The sequence below is a fragment of the Perca flavescens genome, chromosome 4 (genome assembly GCF_004354835.1).
Source record: "Perca flavescens isolate YP-PL-M2 chromosome 4, PFLA_1.0, whole genome shotgun sequence".
Classification (NCBI taxonomy): Eukaryota; Metazoa; Chordata; class Actinopteri; order Perciformes; family Percidae; genus Perca; species Perca flavescens.
In genome coordinates, this window is record NC_041334.1 from 27,503,442 (window position 1) to 27,524,013 (window position 20,572).

Consider the following 20,572-nt stretch of genomic DNA (forward strand, 5'->3'; position numbering starts at 1 on the left):
TTCCAGAGTCCTCATCCTGTATTTGGTTTTGTGTCTCCTCTCTCTGAGCCCTGATCCTTACCCTGCAGTCCTGAACCCCAACACGACAGAGAGACTTAAGAAATGTACTCTCACTCTCTTTAAGAGGGTTTCGGACCTGAATTACCATAAAGTTTCTTCTCACCTCTGACATCATTGATAGTCTCAAACTGGTTCCACCCCCTTTGGTAAGAATATATGATGTTTTGTTAACTATTGTTGTGTTTCACAAGCATTGCAGTGTTTACTCACAGTTTTTGACATTGTTGTAAGTCATTACTTACTAAGCTGTGAGCTAACACTGTTTTTACTTCATGTGTACTGTGTGTTTTTACTTGGGAACCACATTTAAGCCAAATTTCAATTGTACTACATATCATCAATACAATATCTACAATAAAGCTCAGTAACTTGTACAGTTAATGGAAAAAAAGGCTCCAAAAGATGGATATAGTGCATGTAAATAATTCAAATGAACACAAAGTAACAGACATCCCTCAAACAGGACAATATTTTCCAAGTGCATTATTGAAAAATCAATGGATGCTTTGTAAATGAAAATGTTGTACGTGATGCCTGCTTTAGGACGAAGCGTGTGGTGAGAACTGTGAGCAAAGCTCGAGTCATGTTTTAGATGTATGACCTTAGAGCTATGCATGCACTGCCGTCACAAGAGGAGTGTGTGGATGGCAAATCAATAGCATCTTTTTATTTCCTCAGCCATTCCTCTGTATCCTGGTGTCCACCTCAGGCTGCTGCAGCTCTAAGAATCTGTGCTTGCAGCACACAGACACACCCGGCCTCAGTTTATAAGACATAATCCAAAGCCACTTAGACAAGGACAAATATACATTTAGAGAAATGAGCCGATTGATACTGAAAGGAATTAAAAAACTAAAAATCCATTTTCACTCATAAACTTTCACATTCTTGAAAATAAATGCATTGTTTCAAATCCCACGACTTTTCTCTCTCGCTTGTTTATATTACAATTATGAGTCACATCTAGCCTAATAAAGCATCTTCAAGGCAAATTACATCAATAAATCCTGGAAGAAGATATAATTGATACATGACAATTAATTATTCATGTTAATCTGATTGCATGGGTTTATGTTCTATGAACCTGGAAATAAGAAAAGCAACATTTGAATTCATAATGTAAATACAACAGGATGATTTTGTTGTTGACTTGTATGTTCCACACCGGGCAAGTGTGGAGATACTCATAAGCCCCCGGCTGAGCGCCGCTACGTTGGAGTTTACCCCGGTGGACGAGAGGGTCGCCTCCCTACGCCTGCGGGTTGTAAGAGGGAAAACTCGGACTGTTGTTTGTGCATATGCACCAGACAAATGTTCGGAGTATTCGGCCTTCTTGGAGACCTTGAGTGGAGTCCTGCGTGGGGCTCCAGTGGGGGACTCCATTGTTCTGCTGGGGAACTTCAGAGTGGTTGTTTGTTGTTGGACGTCTGTGCTAGTCATGGATTGTCTATAACAAACACCATGTTCGAACATAGGGATGCTCATAAGTGTACTTGGTACCAGAGCACCCTAGGCCGAAGGTCAATGATCGATTTTATAATCGTTTCATCTGATCTGAGGCCGTGTGTTTTGGACACTCGGGTGAAGAGAGGGGCGGAGCTGTCAACCAATCACCATCTGGTGGTGAGTTGGGTCAGGGGGTGGGGGAAGACTCTGGACAGACCTGGTAAGCCCAAACGGGTAGTACGAGTAAATTGGGAACGTCTGGAGGAGGCCCCTGTCCGACAGACTGTCAACTCACACCTCTGGCGGAGCTTTTCGTGCATCCCTGTGGAGGCTGGGGGCATTGAACCCGAGTGGACAATGTTCAAAGTTTCCATTGCTGAAGCTGCGGCGAGGAGCTGTGGTCTTAGGGTCTTAGGTGCCTCAAGGGGCGGTAACCCACGAACACCGTGGTGGACACCGGTGGTCAGGGAAGCCGTCCGACTGAAGAAGGAGTCTTTCCGGGATATGTTATCCCAGAGGACTCCGGAGGCAGTTGCAGGGTACCGAAGGGCTGCAGCCTCTGCCGTGAAAGAGGCAAAGCAGCGGGTGTGGGAGAAGTTCGGAGAAGACATGGAGAAGGACTTTCGGTCGGCACCAAGGTGCTTCTGGAAAACTGTTCGCCACCTCAGGAGGGGGAAGCGGGGAACCATCCAAGCTGTGTACAGTAAGGATGGGACGCTGTTGACCTCAACTGAGGAGGTAATAGGGCGGTGGAAGGAGCACTTTGAGGAACTCCTAAATCCAACTAATACATCCTCTATGTTAGAGGCAGAGCTGGAGGATGATGGGGGATTGTCGTCGATTTCCATGGTGGAAGTCGCTGAGGTAGTCAAACAACTCCACAGTGGCAAAGCCCCAGGGATTGATGAGATCCGTCCAGAAATTCAGAAAGCTCTGGGTGTGGAGGGGTTTTCGTTCCTACCCTCACCTATGGTCATGAAGGCTGGGTCATGACCGAAAGAACGAGATCCAGGGTACAAACGGCCAAAATGGGTTTCCTCAGGAGGGTGGCTGGCGTCTCCCTTAGAGATAGGGTGAGAAGCTCAGTCATCCGTGAGGAGCTCGGAGTAGAGCCGCTGCTCCTTTGCGTCGAAAGGAGCCAGTTGAGGTGGTTCGGGCATCTGGTAAGGATGGGAGGTGTTCCAGGCACGTCCAGCTGGGAGGAGGCCTCGGGGAAGACCCAGGACTAGGTGGAGAAATTATATCTCCAACCTGGCCTGGGAACGCCTCGGGGTCCCCTAGTCAGAGCTGGTTACTGTGGCTCGGGAAAGGGAAGTTTGGGGTCCCCTACTGGAGCTACTGCCCCTGCGACCCAACCCCAGATATGCAGACGAAGATGGATGGATGGATATATATATATATATATATATATATATTTTTTTTTTTCTTGAATTATATAATAATACAAAGTTAATAAAAGCTGGATGGGTTGATAATAGCTTTTATCATTCAGTCACTTTTTATTTATTTTTTAATATTTGTTGTTTTCCTTTGAACTTGGTGTATTCTTGTAATTATATGTGTGCACCAATCTTAATAATCTTATTAAATTAAATAGAGAATAGATTATTATGTAATGATATTTTACTGAGAAAAGGGCCATATACGTGTCTATATAACAAAGAAAGAGTCATTATGAGTCCTGGTGTTTTTCCCACTGATGTTGTCTCATGCCTGAGAGTCTACTCATGCTTCGCTACATGTGACCCCTCATGTGCTAACAGCAGAGTTCAGGAGGAAAGAAAGCCTTCCCACAGAGCACCTGACTTAACATACCACAAATAGTCAACTGTTAGCTTCTTTGCTCATTAGTCTCCATTGTATAGTACTGTATCTTAATTAGCAGCCTGAAAAATAGTTAAAATACAGCTTCAATTGGACATTTTCAAAAATCCTGCATCAGAATGCTCTGATATCACCCAAGTGACAGTCTGGGGAGGTGTACAATCACTCTGAAGTGAAATAAGTCTGGCTAAACAGGATGTTTCGCTTTTATAGCAAAATAAAAGAGAGAAAAAAATAGTTAAAATATAGCTTTAATTAGCGGCTTGAAAAAGAGTTAAAATATAGCTTTAATTGGACATTTTCAAAGCCTTTAATAACTGTGCCTGAGGTTCAGGGAATTTCTGTAATTATCAGATAATGTGACTTCAGACAGTGGAAGTCAAGCAATAAAGATTCTGAGAGCTTGCTTTTCAGGACTATTTCTGCTTGTATTTAACAATGTGTTGCACAGACTGATTGCTTTAGATTGCAATCTTGTAGTAGTTTTATTTACAGCAAGCCAAAATGAAATGATTTGCCATTATAAAAATAAGGGAATAATCATAATTAGCAATTGCCTAAACGTAAAGTTACAAGTAATGAAAGGTCATAGAATTGAACATCAGGGCAACAGAACCCGTCCTCCGCCTGCAGTCACACACAATCGACAAGCTTTTCCGTTTTCAAACACTAACTCACAGAAAATCAGGATTGTGTTTTATTATTGGCCAAAAGTCCGATCAATAAGGCCATCTGGTTTGTGAAATGCCAGTACAAGATCAGACCAGACAGGCAAATGAGTTCATGAATACAGCGAGCATAGCGGTCATTCAGTGCATTCAAGGCTTAAACTTAATAAACTAACTTCCCTCATTTTTGTGAGTGATCCTAATTCCTTCTTGTTGTTGGTCATTTGATTTCATCATTGCCACAAACACCAGCACTCAAAAAATGGGACAAAATGAGTTGCCTAAATAAAACACACACTAGTGCAAACACAAAACAAAGCTTTCAGTTGTACGTGACTTTCATCAGGATACATTTCTGGTGTTATAAATCCTCTAAAATGTCCACAAAGATTATTAAAAATCTGTGAGTAGCCAACAAGTTGGATGTGTACTAGCAGCTAGAAAGAATAGTGATATGCGTCACTTTCGGAAACAGTGAATCTCTGTAAATGAAACAAAATGAGACAAAACGTTCGAAGAACCCAACATATAGCCAGCAGCATTGTATGCCTTTACCTCACATATAATAATCAAATGAGAAATATGTGTCACTTCACATATAAGTCTGCTGGGTGGATGCACGTCAAGTCTCTGGGCTTTGATCATGTGCAGTACTGGTATGAGTGTTTCTAACAGAGGCTTTTCCTTCAAGCAGTAACAGATGACATGAAAATGCCTCATGACCAATCCTGCTCCGATTAATAAAGGTTTTTTTCACAGCAGACATTTTGACTTAAAAGCACATTAGCGATGGCTCTGTTCTGTTCAAGTGTCCCAGTAAGTCATGACAGTGTGACAATGAGCCAGGACCCTGAAACCGAATCGGCTAAATAGAATTTAGCCACCATTCATTTTATTATGTACACCTTTACTTTTCCTACTATCACATGTCAGCTTGATTCTGCATGTTGCCCAGCCCAGGGGGTTTCGTAGGGCCCGGCAGCTCCAGGGTCCCGTAACTAATCCGCCCCCTGGAGGCACACAAGCCATTGATAGAAGGCATGATCAGAGGGACACATGTGAAACTAAAGTTGACATTTTTTACATGGATTATTTAAGTTGCCAAACACTGGTGTGACTACTAACCGTGTTAAGAGTTGCAACATGTTGTAATAATAGATGGAACAGAGACATAGCCCGCATATCAGTTTAGGTTCACAATAGACTTTGGCCCACACTTGTAGCTTTTTCATTGTTTTTTTCTGACTTTTTTGCCACTTTTTCCAATGTTTTTTGGCCCGTTTTACGACGTTTTTGTTGCTTTTTTGTCATTTTTTCTTTGATGGCTAAGTTACTTTTTTTACTTTTTTTACTGACTTTTTGGGGTCTTTATGTCTTCCGAGCTGTAAGTGAGAAGATTATATGAGACATGTAATAATACAATAAAAGATGCTTGACTTTTATGATGAAATAATAGCATGTCTGGCCCTGGATGTGATTCTTGTTTTGCAGTGTGGCCCTTCGTGGAATTGAGTTTGACATCCCTGCTCTACAGCATAGAGGAGTGGGCATGACAGAAATAGCTCTAAACCAGTGAAGGAGCGCAATGCACAACTAGACTTACTGACAGAGGGAGCAACTGTTATTCTCCTTCATTGTGTCCTGTTCAATATACTGTGAAACATAGGACCATTTACTACATTATTTGGCATTTACCAACATACAGAACATAAACAAAGCTGCCTGTCTATATATTTTGGAAAACAACTTGGCTATAAAAGTGTCCAAAACTGTGACCAAATGATGTATTAAGCTGAATAATCCCCCTTTTGTGTGCGTGTTTCTGCTGTTGTAGCCTATTTTGTGTCAACATATAAAAAGCTTTTTTTTTATTAACTAATTTCTTTTTCTATACACCCAAAAACTGTGACTATTATATAATGAATTTTCATGACAACTACCCTTCACCTAAAACTGTTCTTTAAAATATATACTTTTTATTTGTAGTATGCTACAAGAAGTTTGTACTACAAAAACCTACAGACAAAAGAACTCTTCTTTGTTGTTTTTTTTTTATATAAAACAAATTGTTCCACTTCCGTCGCCGACGTTGATAACGTAAAACGTCATCGCCGTGTCACCATGTGACCCATGAGGTTAGTTTGTTGGGTGTTCGTTTCTCTTGTTGGTAAAATACGACTCAATTTGTCGACTTGCACCAACTGACAATAAAACTCAGCTGACAGTATTTTTGAGAAAACATATAATTTTACGTACTTGTCCGCACCAGTGTTCCCTTCACAACGAGTCAAACGGAAGACGCTTTTGAGGAGTCAATTGTAAAATCTCTGAAAATATCACCCGGCTACATGAATCGGTGTGCTTTGAACACAAAAACGAACGCTCCCGAGGTAACGCGGGAAACGCTACTGTGTTGGTTCAGTGTTGCCCAGAGAAGAGCAACCGCCGCAACGCTAATCCACATGTTTACGGATATTATCATTATCAGTGGCAACAAATGACCTGACCCCCGACATTCTTTAGCTGTTTCGCTCCGATCTGAGAAAGTGAAACCTCGACAACACCGCTGCCCTCAGCAGTCTGTGGTGTATCCGGACCGTTTGAACTAACGAGGAGCAGTTAATTATATGTCGGTCCCCGCGCTGTTCGTTAACGTTTGTCTCTGTAGCCACCGGGCACTTGTTAGCTCACACACAAAGAGTGGAATCTTGCTAACTAGCTAGCTAAACAACCAACAAACCTCCAAGTTCTGTTGATTTGTAAAATGGATACGTTTCAGAAGGTGGAAAAGATAGGAGAAGGGACGTATGGAGTAGTTTACAAAGCCAAGAACAAAGTCACCGGAGAAACTGTTGCGCTGAAAAAAATCCGACTAGACACGTAAGTTTACTCATGATGAGTGTTGTTGGTTATCATCTGAGGCCAAGCTAACGTTCCTGGAGCTAACTGTTGCTTTGACTCTGCTTCAAATGTGATGAAACTGTTTTACTCACCCATCAGGGTGTGACCAGCAGACGACATTTGCAAACAGCTATTCTGCAGAGCTACCTCCCATCACTCTTTAGTGTTTAGACGTATGAAACAAAACCTATTAAGTTAACGTTACAGTGACAGTGGTTCTCAACCAACAGCCTTTAAACTGCAACTACATTTAGACACTGCTCATGTAATTCCCTACACGTAAAAGCACTTATATTTTAAATTCGAAACATTTTACCGCAGCCATTTATCTTAGTATAACACCAAAATATGATACACAATAGACCATGGTCCATGGTTGGTGTTTTGCAGTGGTACCCAACCTGCTCCCATCCAAATCTGGGAGATTACATGTTTTTTTTTCTTGTGAAAGTTTATCTTTTAAGAGCCTCAAAAAAGGAAATATTACTTTTGGATTGGACTGCACAGAATATGTCCACACTAAGGCATTAGTCTGTGATGAGGGGTCACAAGTCGACATTGCTTCATTATAAGGGGTCAGGAGCCAGAACGGTTGAGAACCACTCAAAATATATATATAACCTGAGATTAGTGAATGAGCCTAAGAAACTTAACCAGTTAATTTACCGTTTATTGCATGCAGGGAAACAGAGGGTGTACCAAGCACTGCCATCCGAGAGATTTCACTTCTCAAAGAACTCAGTCACCCAAATATAGTCAAGTAAGTGTCTACTTGCTGCTTGCAAGATTCTTGTTACTTGTTTCCGTCAGATGTTAAGATAACCTACCTGTTAACATGTTTTAGATTGCGGGATGTTATCCACACAGAGAACAAGCTCTACCTTGTTTTTGAGTTCCTTCATCAGGATCTAAAAAAATTCATGGACTCCTTCACAGTCGCTGGTATCCCACTGCCTTTGGTTAAGGTAAACAACAGCTAGATTTGCAAAACATATCTGTCTTGATCTTTTCAAGAAATCAAGAGTAAATGGACTCTGGATTTCTGTGTTGACTTACCTGGGTGTATATCTATATTTCTGTTTTTGTAGAGTTATCTTTTCCAGCTGTTGCAAGGCCTGGCCTTCTGCCACTCTCACAGGGTTCTTCATCGAGACCTGAAGCCCCAGAACCTCCTCATCAACGCCCAGGGGGAGATCAAGCTCGCTGACTTTGGCCTGGCAAGAGCCTTTGGGGTGCCTGTCCGCACATACACACATGAGGTAACGTGTACAGCTGCTCTGTTCATGTCAACATGCTTCTTCTGAAAAATTTAGTCATATGGTTTGAAGTGCATATTCATTACTAGTCCAGCAGCAAAGTGCACTCCATCATGTTTTTATATATATATATATATATATATATATATATATATATATATATATATGTATGTGTGTGTGTGTATATATATATATATATATATATATATATATATATATATATATATATATATATATATATATATATATATATATATATATATATATATATATATATGTATATGTGTATATGTGTGTGTGTATATGTGTATGTGTGTGTGTATATATGTATGTATGTATATGTGTTCATAAACTTGCTTCTGTGATGTATTTTTAGGTGGTAACACTTTGGTACAGAGCACCAGAAATCCTCCTGGGCTGTAAATACTACTCCACAGCTGTCGACATCTGGAGTCTGGGGTGCATCTTTGCTGAAATGGTAATTTGCACTGAGTGTCATGTTTTACAATAGGCTTCACTGTGATTGAATTAAGCCTGCACACTATGGATCAAACGTAACATCTAACCAGCAGACTCCCCTCACTGTCCACTGTTGTACAGCTCACCAAGAGGGCCTTGTTCCCCGGCGACTCTGAGATCGATCAGTTATTCCGAATCTTCCGCACCTTGGGCACACCTGATGAGACTGTCTGGCCTGGAGTCACATCAATGCCTGACTACAAACCATCTTTCCCCAAGTGGGCCCGGCAGGAATTATCTAAAGTGGTGCCAATTCTTGATGAGGATGGAAGAGAACTGCTTGGAGTGAGAACATTTGTCATTCATTCACAGATTCATTTAGCATTCATTACCTTCGCGGAGGAAGGCGTTCTCTTGTGCTTGTTTGTGTGTAAGTCAGCGAGACCAAATGAGGATGATAAGATATATGTACAGCTGGTGAAAAGGGTAAAAAACTACTGCACTTAAATGTAACAAAATCAGGCACACATGTCCCAGGGTAGTCTCTATTCATTTTGATTATGATGCAGATTACAAGTTGTCATTTTCTCAAGTGCTTTATTTTAGTTTTTATTTTGTCATTTTTTTCTACCAGGGATATGAAATCGCATTGTTGGCAAACAAAATAAGAAGTACATTTGTTTTCCACTACAGCGTACAAAACCTTTATAGTAGAGCTGCGACAATTAGTTGATTAATCGATTAGTCCATTAACAGAATGTCAGCAACAATTTCAATAATCGATTAGTCATTTCCGTAATCTTTCAAGCTGAAATGCAGCTTCTTCATTGTGTGGATTCAATGTTTTTCTTTGCCATATATGATAGTAAACTGATTACATATACACTTTGGACTGTTGATTGAATAAAACAAGCAATATGGATGCATGATTTTGGGCTATGGAAAATTATAACCAGCAACATTTTTCTCTATTTCCCGACTTTTTATAGACTAAAAGGATAAATCGATCAAGAAGATAATTGGTTGTTTAATTAAAATTATCGTTAGTTGCAGCCCTACTTTATAGACCCATCGTTTGACTATATCTTTTTTTCCATTTCTGTTGTTGTCCTTGCAGGAAATGCTGAATTATGATCCAAACAAGAGGTTATCTGCCAAAAACGCCCTCGCACATCGATACTTCCGCGACGTCACCATGCCAGTTCCTCATCTGAGACTCTGAGTCAAGCAAAATATCAGTCCTTTTTAACACCAACAATGTCTAAGCAATAAGGACCTCCTCGCTTCATATCCTCGGCTGGAATGGACAGAAAATGTGGACACTACAGGATATGTTGGATCCTTCAATGGATATTTGTTAATACCTAAAACCAGCTTTCTAGATGACAGACATCCCGAGAGGTTTACTGTTTTTTCAGCCATGATGTTATAATAGTTGAGGAGGTTAAACTGTAATTTTCAATATCATTTTGCATATTTTGTGTGCAACTGCCATTTTTGATGCTAATGTTATTTGTGATTGGGGATGGTCCTGTGACTGAGTGCAGGTCAGGTAGACTCATTCTAGTTATCTGCCATTACCCAATCTGCCAATACTGCCATTTCCTAATTTAAACGGTATGTTGGCTTTAGGAAGTCCAAATTCAAATAGTCAATTACCGGTAGTTAGAATGGGATAGTGCAAACAACAAATGTCATGCTTTGTAAGACTGAGCAGCAGCTGAATGAAAGAGGTAGGGGACAGTTGTCACACAACGAACGTCAGCTAACAACAGTTTGTGGTAAAAGAACATGGGACTCCGCTTGTGTTCTTTTAGGTTGATTTTCTCGCACTTAAATTCTATATTTGGGTTTAAAGTATCTTGAAGTGGTTTTATAACGGCACCTTTAGTTTAACACGCAAAAATGTTTATTGGTCGTTCAGATTTGTCGGCAGGATTACTCCTCCTGACTGAAGTTCTCAGAGCTTTGTACGTGCAGTTGTGAAATATAAATGTTCCCTGTTGTAATTCAGATTTTACGGAATTTAATGTGCTGTTGCATCTTTCTTACTCTAGATTTTATTCAAACGTTATGAACTGTTTTTATGGATATTGTTTATTTACAGTTTGAAAAAAAATAAACTTGTTTAAACAACTGTTACTGTTTGTCGATGTGAGGAACATTTTTGGATGATGGCTTTTTCAGTTCTGCAGCCAAGTGAAACAAGTATGCCAAATGGTTTGTGAGACTCAAATACCAGAGTCAAATGCTGTCTCGCAACAACTAAGACTTAAACTGAACATTTTTCACAGACATGTGACTAACAGAAATGGAATAATGTTTCCCTGAACAAAGGGGGGGTCAAAATCAAAAGCAGCCCTCAGTATCTGGTGTGGCCACCAGCTGCATTAAGTACTGCAGTGCATCTCCTCATGTACTGCACCAGACTGGCCAGTTCTTGCAGTTGTTGTTGCCATCCTGTACCCAGGGGCGTCAGACTGGGGGGAAAAAGGGGACCCAGGGCCCTCATGTGAGGAGGGCCCAAAAATATGCTAGAATGAATAGCTGTGGTTGCAGGGAGGGGCCCATAGAAAATGCCTTTCTACAGGGTCCAGAATTTTGTGCTACGCCCCTGCCTGTACCTGTACCTGTCCTGCGGGTGTGATATTCGGATGTACCGATCCTATGCAGGTGTTGTTACACGTAGTCTGCCAATGTGAGGACGATCAGCTGTGCTTCCTGTCTCCCTGTAGCGCTGTCTTAGGCATCTCACAGTAGGGACATTGCAATGTATTGCCCTGGCCACATCTGCTGTGCTCATGCCTCCTTGCACCATGCCTAAGGCACGTTCACGCAGATTAGCAGGGACCCTGGGCGTCTTTCTTTTGGTGTTTTTCAGAGTCAGTAGAAAGGTCTTTACTTTCATAATTTTCGTATAACTGTGAAGTTGTTATTGTCTTTTCGACCGTTCAACAGGTGCATGTTCATTAATTGTTTATGGTTCATTGAACAAGCATGGAAAACATTGTTTAAACCCTTTACAATGAAGATCTCTAAAGTTATTTTAACGTATCTTTAAAATAAAGTGTCCTGAAAAAGCGGTGTTTCTTTTATTGCTGAGTTTACAACCAGTCAATTAAATACGTTTTTATTAGTCAGCACCATACTTAGACATCATGTCAGTCAATGCATTTCACCTTTAAGGAGCAAGGTTGAAAAGATGTACAGTAACCGAGAAAGTAATGCATTGCTATCTGCCACAGTGTCTTTTTGATGATACAAGTTGTCGTTAAAGTCTAAAATGTTTAAATCTTACACATAGTGGCTTTAATATGTTTGTGTCTGCACATCCTGCACATTAAAGAAGACAGACTCCTTGTGATAACAGTTTGCCATTTATTTTCACAATGAAAAAATAATTAGAAGCAGAAATAGGAAAAGATGATAGTGGGAAAATTAGCATATTATAAGCACACAGTAAGAAATAGATGTTATATTCAGATATAAATAATAAACAAGTGCATTATGTGAGGCATAATTCAAATAGTGGTGCTCTGTCAATCTTGGTGATTTCATTTAGTAAAATGTTGACGCCACAAAATACATATGTGCTCGACTTGTGAGAAAAGTTCACATGATGCGTAAACAGAAATATAACAGCACTAGCCAGCTAGCTTTTTCTTGCACGTATCCTAATATCCCAGGTTTATTTATTGCAGTTCTGAGGTTGCCCCCAATAGTGACAACATCATATAACTGGATTATGGTAGTTGTTGAAATTTATAAAGCTGCAAAATGAAGTTTGAGCCATAACTAAAGAAAATGTTTATTTTCTTCTATCTTTTAAACTAAGCATTGCCTTTTAATATAGTATGACAAATGTTATATAGTTCAGCAACATCAAAGCCTGTGTTTTGACTGAATTATTATAGCTGTTACACACACTTATCTTTGTCTTTGATTCCCCATAAGGCAATGTGGTGAATTATTGCAGGAAACAAGTTTGCTTTCATTTATGCACTCAGCAATGCTACCAAGATATATGTTATCAAAATGTATTCAGACAGCAAAATGACATCTCAAGTAGAAGAAGATTGGACAGATTTTGAAAGTGAGGTTAAAGCAAATGGTCCGGTAAATTATACTAATTTAAAAGTATGATGTGTCCTATATTTGCAGCATGAACAATAAGAAACAAGTGCTTGGCTCACATCTGAAAGTGTGAAAGTATACAGATACAGTTTTACAATCCAGCCCTTTTGAACCTTTTTGGGCTTTTAGACTTAAAGGGCCAGTGTGTAGGATTTAGGGGGATCTATTGGCAGAAATATAGGCTAATATTTATAATTAAGTTTTTATTAGTGTATAATCACCTGAAACTAAGAATTGTTGTGTTTTCGTTAGCCTAGAATGAGCCCTTCATATCTACAGCTACAGGAGCGGGTCCTCTTCCCTGTTTCTACCAGGGGTTGATGCGTTTGATGCATAGACTGTATAAGTGAAGCCAAAACATCTTGATCGCCCCTGGTGGCTGGCTGCAGTAAAGGTCATAAATCACGCGCCCACTATGTTAGCGGATGGGACACGGGCAAAACTACTTTTTTCCCCAAACATGGTTTCTGTCATTTCAGGTAGTTCTTATCACGCAGAGGTTTGTTTAAGTGTTAATTTTTCTGATAAGTTTTGTTTTTATTAGTTATTTCATGGTATAAAAACGGGGCGAAACGTCATGATTGGCAGCTGTGATTGACACCTGTATAGTCAGGCTGGTGTATGGGCGGGACTTCGCTACCGCGGCTCCACCTCCAAATCACTACCAGACTCAGACTCCAAAATTACAAGATGGCAGTGCCTGTATCCGGGATATTTTGGCTTCACTTTTGTACAGTGGGAGGAAGTGGAGACGCGTCGTCCATCTTTATATACAGTCTGTAGTGGTTTCTACAGTAGCCCAGAACAGAACGAAACACCTTCTCTAGATGGGGCCTTTTGCATTATGTAAAGGCTACCGAAGGTTCTACTACAGGCTTAGAAATGGAAGGGTGTGCCGGGGGGATTTACTACACATCAAGAATACTTCACATCACTGCTGACCATTTTGCATACCATGCTGGAATGTTGGCAACTTTGGAATTTATTTCTCCTATCCTCTGTTGTTGTCAATTCATTTCCGAATGGTATAAAAATCAAGATGCAGACTCTTGAAACTGGCTTGAGTTGTCACAATGCACTCATTTTTAGAAAATGTTCTGAGACTTTTCAAATCAGTCTGGACTTAAACTGTTATTAGTATATGAGATCACAATAATGAAACAGAAAAAAAAAAAAACGCACACTTGATGGTCACTCGATTAAACAGTTAAAGGTCCCATGACATGGTGCTCTTTGGATGCTTTTCTATAGACCTTAGTGGTCCCCTAATACGGTATCTGAAGTCTCTTTTATATAGACCTTAGTGGTCCCCTAATACTGTATCTGAAGTCTCTTTTCTATAGACCTTAGTGGTCCCCTAATACGGTATCTGAAGTCTCTTTTCTATAGACCTTAGTGGTCCCCTAATACGGTATCTGAAGTCTCTTTCCTGAAATTCAGCCTTGGTGCAGAATTACAGCCACTAGAGCCAGTCCTACAATGAGCTTTCCTTAGTATGTGTCATTTCTGTGTCTGTAGCTGTTGAAGAGGAGAGAGGGGGGGCAAGGTGGAGGGTGGGGATGTGGCCTTGACCAACTGCCACTTTGCTCGTTTGAAAGCCATGATGTCTCTCTCTCTCATGGGTGGGCCAAATTCTCTGGGCGGGCAAAGCAGAGAAAGGGGAGGTAATCTTCCAGATCTCATCTGAGCTTACTTTTATTCAAAGGCAGAGCAGGATACCCAGGGCTCTATTTACACCTATCACCATTTCTAGCCACTGGGGGACCATAGGCAGGCTGGGGGAACTCATATTAATGTTACAAACCACATAAAGTGAAAATTTCATGCCATGGGACCTTTAAAGTATGTTTCAACATTGAATTTTATACCGCACAGATATACACAGACAAATCTGAAAATCCACAACATGCATTAAAGCTTTAGTGCATAACTTTTTAAATATTAATGAACGTCCGTTACATTCAAGCCATTGCCAAATGAGTTGATACAAAGCTAATTAAGACTATCAGCTCCACATACAGTAACTCTCTCTGTATTTCTCAGTATGGCTATGTTCAGAAAATGGTGTCGTCCGGCAACTTTCGCGCACAGAAACTCGAGTGAAGATAATTACCTCTTCTAAAGGGTCCGTCATGTTTTTTTTTTAATCCTGAGTGTCCTCCTTGGCTACAAGCAACTGCGTGGAGGAGGGTTGGGGGTGGTGCGTGATCACTGAAGACAGTGATGTTGTCATTACTTAGAATTCCTCATCATGGGGGAGACAGAAACTATGCACTATAGCTTTAAAAATGGCCAGCAGTAATATAAAGTACACATGATTTGTAGTTAAGGAGCTTAAACTTGTAAAAACAATGGAGTGGTACTTTAAGATGGTTTGGGTTTGGTGCGGTGTATTATTTAGCTCAAACTTCTAGTTTCTTTTTCATGATAAGCTTGTACAGGATCTGGTAGCCATCATCCCATGCATAGAGCAGCTGCTCCTGCGGGTTGTACTTTAGACTGGAGTGGGTTCCGTAACGCTTTGGAAAGTAAACCAGGGGTGCTTCTTCGTTGGTTACCATATCATTGACGTCAAACACACACTGGACACGTGAGCGACCGGGCTGCTTGGTGTTGTACACCACATACAAAGTGCCACAGATGACAAAAGCCCCCTCCGCATTCTCTCTCGGACAGTTTGTGTCCCACATTTGCTCGTTGTCCAGCGAGTTGCCGTCCATTTTAGCCAGAGAGATGTACCTCTCGTTCTGCCGCGAGGCATAAATGACCCACAGGCCTTCCTCGTCCACAGCCAGGTCCATCACTGTCTCGGGGGTCAGGCCGTACGGTGGGACATGGTCCTGCACTGGGAACACTGCGCTGTCTGTCACAGAGCTGTTCTTCATGTCATATTTAACCACCATTATCTCTTCAGCCTGATTTATATAATACGCGTGATTGTTGAGGACAACGTGTCCTGTTCCCCTCCAGGCAGATGGAAGCTTCAGGTTCTTGGACAGAGACATGCCCAGCGAGCGGGAGAAGTCTTGCACAGAGGCAAACTCATGGATGGTGTCTTCATCCGTCCCGTTAAAAATGTAGACCTTCCCAGAGCCGCTGCTGGTGTCTTTGGTCCACATGCCCTTTGGCCCCCCGACTCGCTTCAAGATCTTCATGGCTTTTATGCTGGAGATCATGTCGCTGCAGTCTGAAAATGTTCACATTTTGTTATCATTTTAGGAAGTATGTTTACCGGTATTTGCTTTCTCATAACAACTTTGCTTTCTCAATACAACTCCCATATTTGCCTGCTCATTGTCAGCAGGAGACAGTTAGCTTGTTGTCACTGTGAGGTTGCCAAACAACAGCAGAGACTCCAGGAGGTCATTGCACCCAGCCAGCAAATAGTCCAGTACCTAGAACCACAACTGTTGTTTTTTACACTTGGCTTTTTGTACAGATTTAACTGAAGAAATATGACATGTTAATTAGTGAGCTTTAGAGGTGCTGGTATGCAACTTTAGTTACCTTTGGACAGAGCCAGGCTAGCTGTTTGCCATGTTGCCACTCTTTATGCTAAGCTAAGCTAACTGGCTACTGATTCCAGCTTCATATTTAACAGGCAGATATGAGAGTTGTATCAATCTTCTCATCTAACTCTCGGCAAGAAAGACATTAAGCTTATTTCCCTAAATGTTAAATAATTAATTTAAGTAATTTGGGACATGATCAAGTCAAGTCCTCAAGGACATATCCAAGTTAAATCCTCATGTTTGAACTTTAAGTCTGAAGTCTCAAGATTTGAGATTGTATTATGTGTGTTTTCACCCAAGACGGAGAATAAAGCCTGTCTTTGCCTTATTTGTTTATGTTGTATAAATATGGGTGACAAATTAAAGAGAAGGCCAGCATAAAGTGTCTTTGTAAGGTTTTGGACCACCATCCCAAATCCCATGGCTTAAGGAAGGCAGTGCCACAGACAGGGAAGGAAGTCGGAAAGAATTAAGAAAAGGACTGACACATTGTTGGTTTTTGTATATTTGGGATAGAACAACAGAATAATACCATCCTTTTTCTTTGTGTTGTTGTTTTTAAATTTCTACAAAACTAAGAGTAGAGGGATGACTGGAGGGTGTGTTGCCTCACACAGGTGATAGAAAACTCTTTCTGTGACTTTTGATAACTTTTGAGTAATCTGTCCAATCTGAGTTTTCCGTTGCACAACTAAAACAACTTTTCAACGTACACATGTTCCACCAAAACAAGTTCCTTCCCGAGGCTATTTTGCAGCGGCACTGTGGTTCCGTCCGGCGCTTAGCACCTGTGCTGTGGAGGAAGGTCTGGAAAAGCATGACTAGTCTAAATATGAATAAGCCAAAGGCTTTTGTGAAGTCTTTGACTTGCCTTGACTTGGAGTGTTTGTGTGAAAATGTAAGACCAATTAATGCACTTTAAGTAGTTGATAAGTGATGTATGTATCATAACTATATACCTGTTCTGTTTTGTAAATGATTAATTTAATGGGTACAGCATTACAAACTTGAGGATTTTCTTGCTTTTCTCCATTTCAAATTATTGTAATTTTAGTTGTTGATCAGTTTAAGGTAAAACTAAATAAGTATTTTCATATTCATACACAAAAAAAATCGGATGAACCGAATAAATGCACTGTCCAAGTGCAGTTTAAACACATTATATCTCACCTGATAGTTTTGAGTACTTGGCCTTCTGCTTCTCCTTCACCAGCGTCACCTGCTGTTCTATCAGCTTGTCGTCCACGTCCACACACGGCTGGGCTCCGTTCTGAGTCTCCAGGTAGTCCAGCTCACGCTCCACCCGGTCCACCCTCGTCCCCACGCCATCCAGATTCATTCTCAGTGTCTCTTTCTCCTTATCCAGGTTCTCCAGCTGGGAAAGCATCTGTTGCTTCAGCTCCCGCAGCTCGGAGGCGTATCGGGCGGTCTGTTCATGCCACAGAGAGATCCGGTCCTGTTTCAAAACAAAGTGACAAAGATTAGTCTATATTTTTACACATGCTGAGATGGTCACAGTCTTGTTTCCATCTTACCTGTTTGTACTTCAGTAATGTGAGCAATACATGCTGTTAGTTTTACAGGAACTGCAAATGCACTTCTAGTAGCCTAAGCTCTGAGAAGGCCATAATTTTATGTTCTTTAAGGCTCAGTAAATAGTCTGGGACATAAAGGTATAATAAGTAGGAAACTCATCCTTCAAACAACCAGGTTCAGCCCACACGTGGCAAGTTTCCACCCTGCTCAAATGTCTTTAGGAAAACACTAAATCCTACCAACTCGCTCTGTAGCGGACCCTGACCTCTGAGGTGATCAGTAAAGTCTGAGACTACATTACAGAGAAATACAGAAACTGAGGGATGTGGATGAATAATATTTTGAGGGAGTTTTGTTTAATGAACTCTAGTTAGTTTCAAATTCTGACTTTAGACCTAATGTGAAAGAGTAGAACATGTTTTATATTAAAAATTGACAAGATCCCTGTGGAGAGCTATTACTGGCTATATACTTTGAGGTTGGAACACCAAGAGAGCTATATTTGTATCCATCACAAAAATAATTTTCCACACAGGTATGAAATTCTCTGAAAGATGTTTAATCTGAAATGTGTTGTTGGTGAAATAATTACTGTTACTTCATCATCATGATACATGTCATTTTGGTATACCAATATAGCACAACTCTTCATATGTGCAAATCTGTACTAATCTTTTAAACCACTTTTTTTTTTATCTCAGTCTCTGAACCCAGACAAGAAGCTCATACTCCCTATACATATCAGAGAGCTGTATTTTCTAGCATTTTCCTCAGGATTTGCCCACATCTGCATTCCATTGCCTGTCTTTGGAAGTTTCCTTTCACAGGGACTCTGGAGCGCAGGGCTCGGCAGGGAGGTAAAATGAGTCTTACCTCAATAGCGAGCAGCCTCCGCTCCAAGTAGTCAATCAGTGTTTGGTGCTGAGCAGTGGCAAAGCAGGCCAAAGTAACCAAGACAACAAGTCCTCTCATTTTGTGTCAGCTCAGTCTCTTTGCCTCCTGGAGTGGAGTGAGAGTGTGGAGGAGCCAGCAGATTCCCAGAGGTGGGCTGGAATGTTTTAGTAAGCTGTGGGAGGAGCCAAAAACATCTGGTGAAGACACACAGGCACACAGTCTCTAAGAGACAAGACACTGGTGTTCATTTTTACTTCAGCTTTTACCTGATTGACAAACTGAACAAAAAAACAATATATAGTCTGATGTTTAAATGTATGTATGGCTTTACTCAAAACACAGGCCAGTAGTGTGGCGCCGGACCACGTTACGTAGAGTAGGAGCAGGAAGCGTAATGTGAGTGGGAGTCAGGAGTCAGTGAGGCGCTGTACTCCTGTGTCAAGGGGTAGAACATGGACTGTGCGTTTTAATCAACTAGCCTACATTACAATGCATTAATGAAAGATTCTGTGTAACACATTATGAACTATTCTAACAGATGAATTTCTCAGATGTTGTCCTGAGCTCTGATCCAAACAGTTATCTTTATTTTGACAGGACATGAACAAATGATGCAGACAGATCAAAATTCTATTAATTAAAATAATATGTGAAACATAAGTAAGAAGTTTCATTCATCAGTGAAGTCATGTTACAGCAGTGTCTGTTGTGTTCTCCAGCTGTCCCTGTGGACAGGAACAGTTGTAATACTGGACTGATGTCTGTAGCGTGACAAAAACAGTGGTTAGTTTAGCGAGTGGTGAATTACTAGGGAAATAGGAAATAGTGTCTCCGGCCTCACTTGTCATTATATAACCACCTTGCTGCACGCAAGTCTGCACACCTCTTTGTCAACACAGCTTGCTTATGGATTTTAGTTAGCGCTAAAACTCACTCTGGGCCCAACTGTGTACATGCTATCATTAATAGCATAATACTATTCCTGTACTTTTAAGTTTTACGGGTTTGTGATGCATTTCATTTTGGCTGTTTTTGAACTACATGACCTAATATCCTGTACACGTTTGAGGAGGACAACATGAAGTTAGAAGTTTTTATATAGGCTAAGTTTGCTGTAACGACAGTCAGTCTTTAATTCATGCTTTTTTTGGTATGATTTTATGTAAGTGCACAGTGTGCATCTGAAGTGGTAAATCTATTTTGCAAATCAAACCAGTATTATTTTTATTACATACAAACCACGGTATGTGATAGTAACTGTTGCAATCAAACTGTGAAAGATGGCATCTGCTCCGTACTACTCAGGTGTGCCCTGAACACTCATCTGCCCAAGACACATTCCTCCAGCAGATACATGAATATAAAAGTAAGCTTTAAAAAGTTAGTTGTAAAGCTTTAATGTTACAGTTATAGAACTATAGTTACTTATTGTGTCCTCATGCTTGGACAGGCTCCACTACTGTAAGCCCAGAAAGATGCATGTGTATGGTTTAACTTAAAATAGAGCAACAGTTGTGCACGGTTGTAACTCTTTTGTAAATCCGCCAATAGACTCTCAGGGCATCACATCTTCATGCACACAAATTACACCACAAATGATGGTGCTGTGTAATGCTGCTACAACTTAAGGTCTATTGTATTGGGCGTTATTTACAATATGGTCACCTATTCATGGCAGTGCATGACGCCCACTTTGTACCATCATTGCTTCAGGCTTGTTTGTATAAGGATGTGCTTATTTGAATATGTGTTTTTTTACACATTTCATTTTCAAGTGTGTATATGCAGGCATACAGGTCGCTACAACAACGTGGATTGAAAAAAACAGGATAAGATTATTAAATGCCGTGGTTAAAAGGTGGTTATGTTAGTATGTAACAAA

General features: G+C 40.6%; 2 protein-coding genes across 3 annotated transcripts; one reads left to right on the forward strand and one right to left on the reverse strand.

Moving 5' to 3' along the window:
* Positions 1–6,072: 6,072 nt before the first annotated feature.
* Positions 6,073–10,756, forward strand: cdk2 (cyclin dependent kinase 2). 2 transcript variants are annotated; one of them, XM_028575182.1, is made up of 7 exons: positions 6,073–6,133; positions 7,582–7,659; positions 7,744–7,864; positions 7,988–8,158; positions 8,532–8,633; positions 8,756–8,959; positions 9,732–10,756. In XM_028575182.1, exons 1-7 carry the CDS (start codon positions 6,129–6,131, stop codon positions 9,834–9,836), a joined length of 786 nt encoding a protein of 261 aa, XP_028430983.1. In that variant the 5' UTR covers positions 6,073–6,128; the 3' UTR covers positions 9,837–10,756. The 2 variants fall into 2 exon arrangements, with proteins under 2 accessions (XP_028430983.1, XP_028430982.1); XM_028575181.1 differs by lacking the exon at positions 6,073–6,133 and adding an exon at positions 6,140–6,878.
* A 3,982-nt stretch (positions 10,757–14,738) lies between these two features.
* olfml3b (olfactomedin-like 3b) lies at positions 14,739–18,831 on the reverse strand. Its single transcript, XM_028575167.1, has 3 exons — positions 18,670–18,831; positions 17,431–17,716; positions 14,739–15,935 (listed from the first exon to the last, which is right to left on the reverse strand). Exons 1-3 carry the CDS (start codon positions 18,766–18,768, stop codon positions 15,151–15,153), a joined length of 1,170 nt encoding a protein of 389 aa, XP_028430968.1. The 5' UTR covers positions 18,769–18,831; the 3' UTR covers positions 14,739–15,150.
* Between the last annotated feature and the right edge of the window lie 1,741 nt (positions 18,832–20,572).

Bases quoted from the DNA above. Each gene is read 5' to 3' on its own strand.
- olfml3b (XM_028575167.1), bottom strand. From the start codon at position 18,768: ATGAGAGGACTTGTTGTCTTGGTTACTTTGGCCTGCTTTGCCACTGCT. The intron at 17,717-18,669 runs GTAAGACTCATT...GTTTTGAAACAG, and splicing joins GGAGGCTGCTCGCTATTGAG to GACCGGATCTCTCTGTGGCA. The intron at 15,936-17,430 runs GTGAGATATAAT...GAACATTTTCAG, and splicing joins CAAGTACTCAAAACTATCAG to ACTGCAGCGACATGATCTCC.
- cdk2 (XM_028575181.1), top strand. From the start codon at position 6,763: ATGGATACGTTTCAGAAGGTGGAAAAGATAGGAGAAGGGACGTATGGA. The intron at 7,660-7,743 runs GTAAGTGTCTAC...AACATGTTTTAG, and splicing joins AGTCACCCAAATATAGTCAA to ATTGCGGGATGTTATCCACA. The intron at 8,634-8,755 runs GTAATTTGCACT...ACTGTTGTACAG, and splicing joins GGTGCATCTTTGCTGAAATG to CTCACCAAGAGGGCCTTGTT.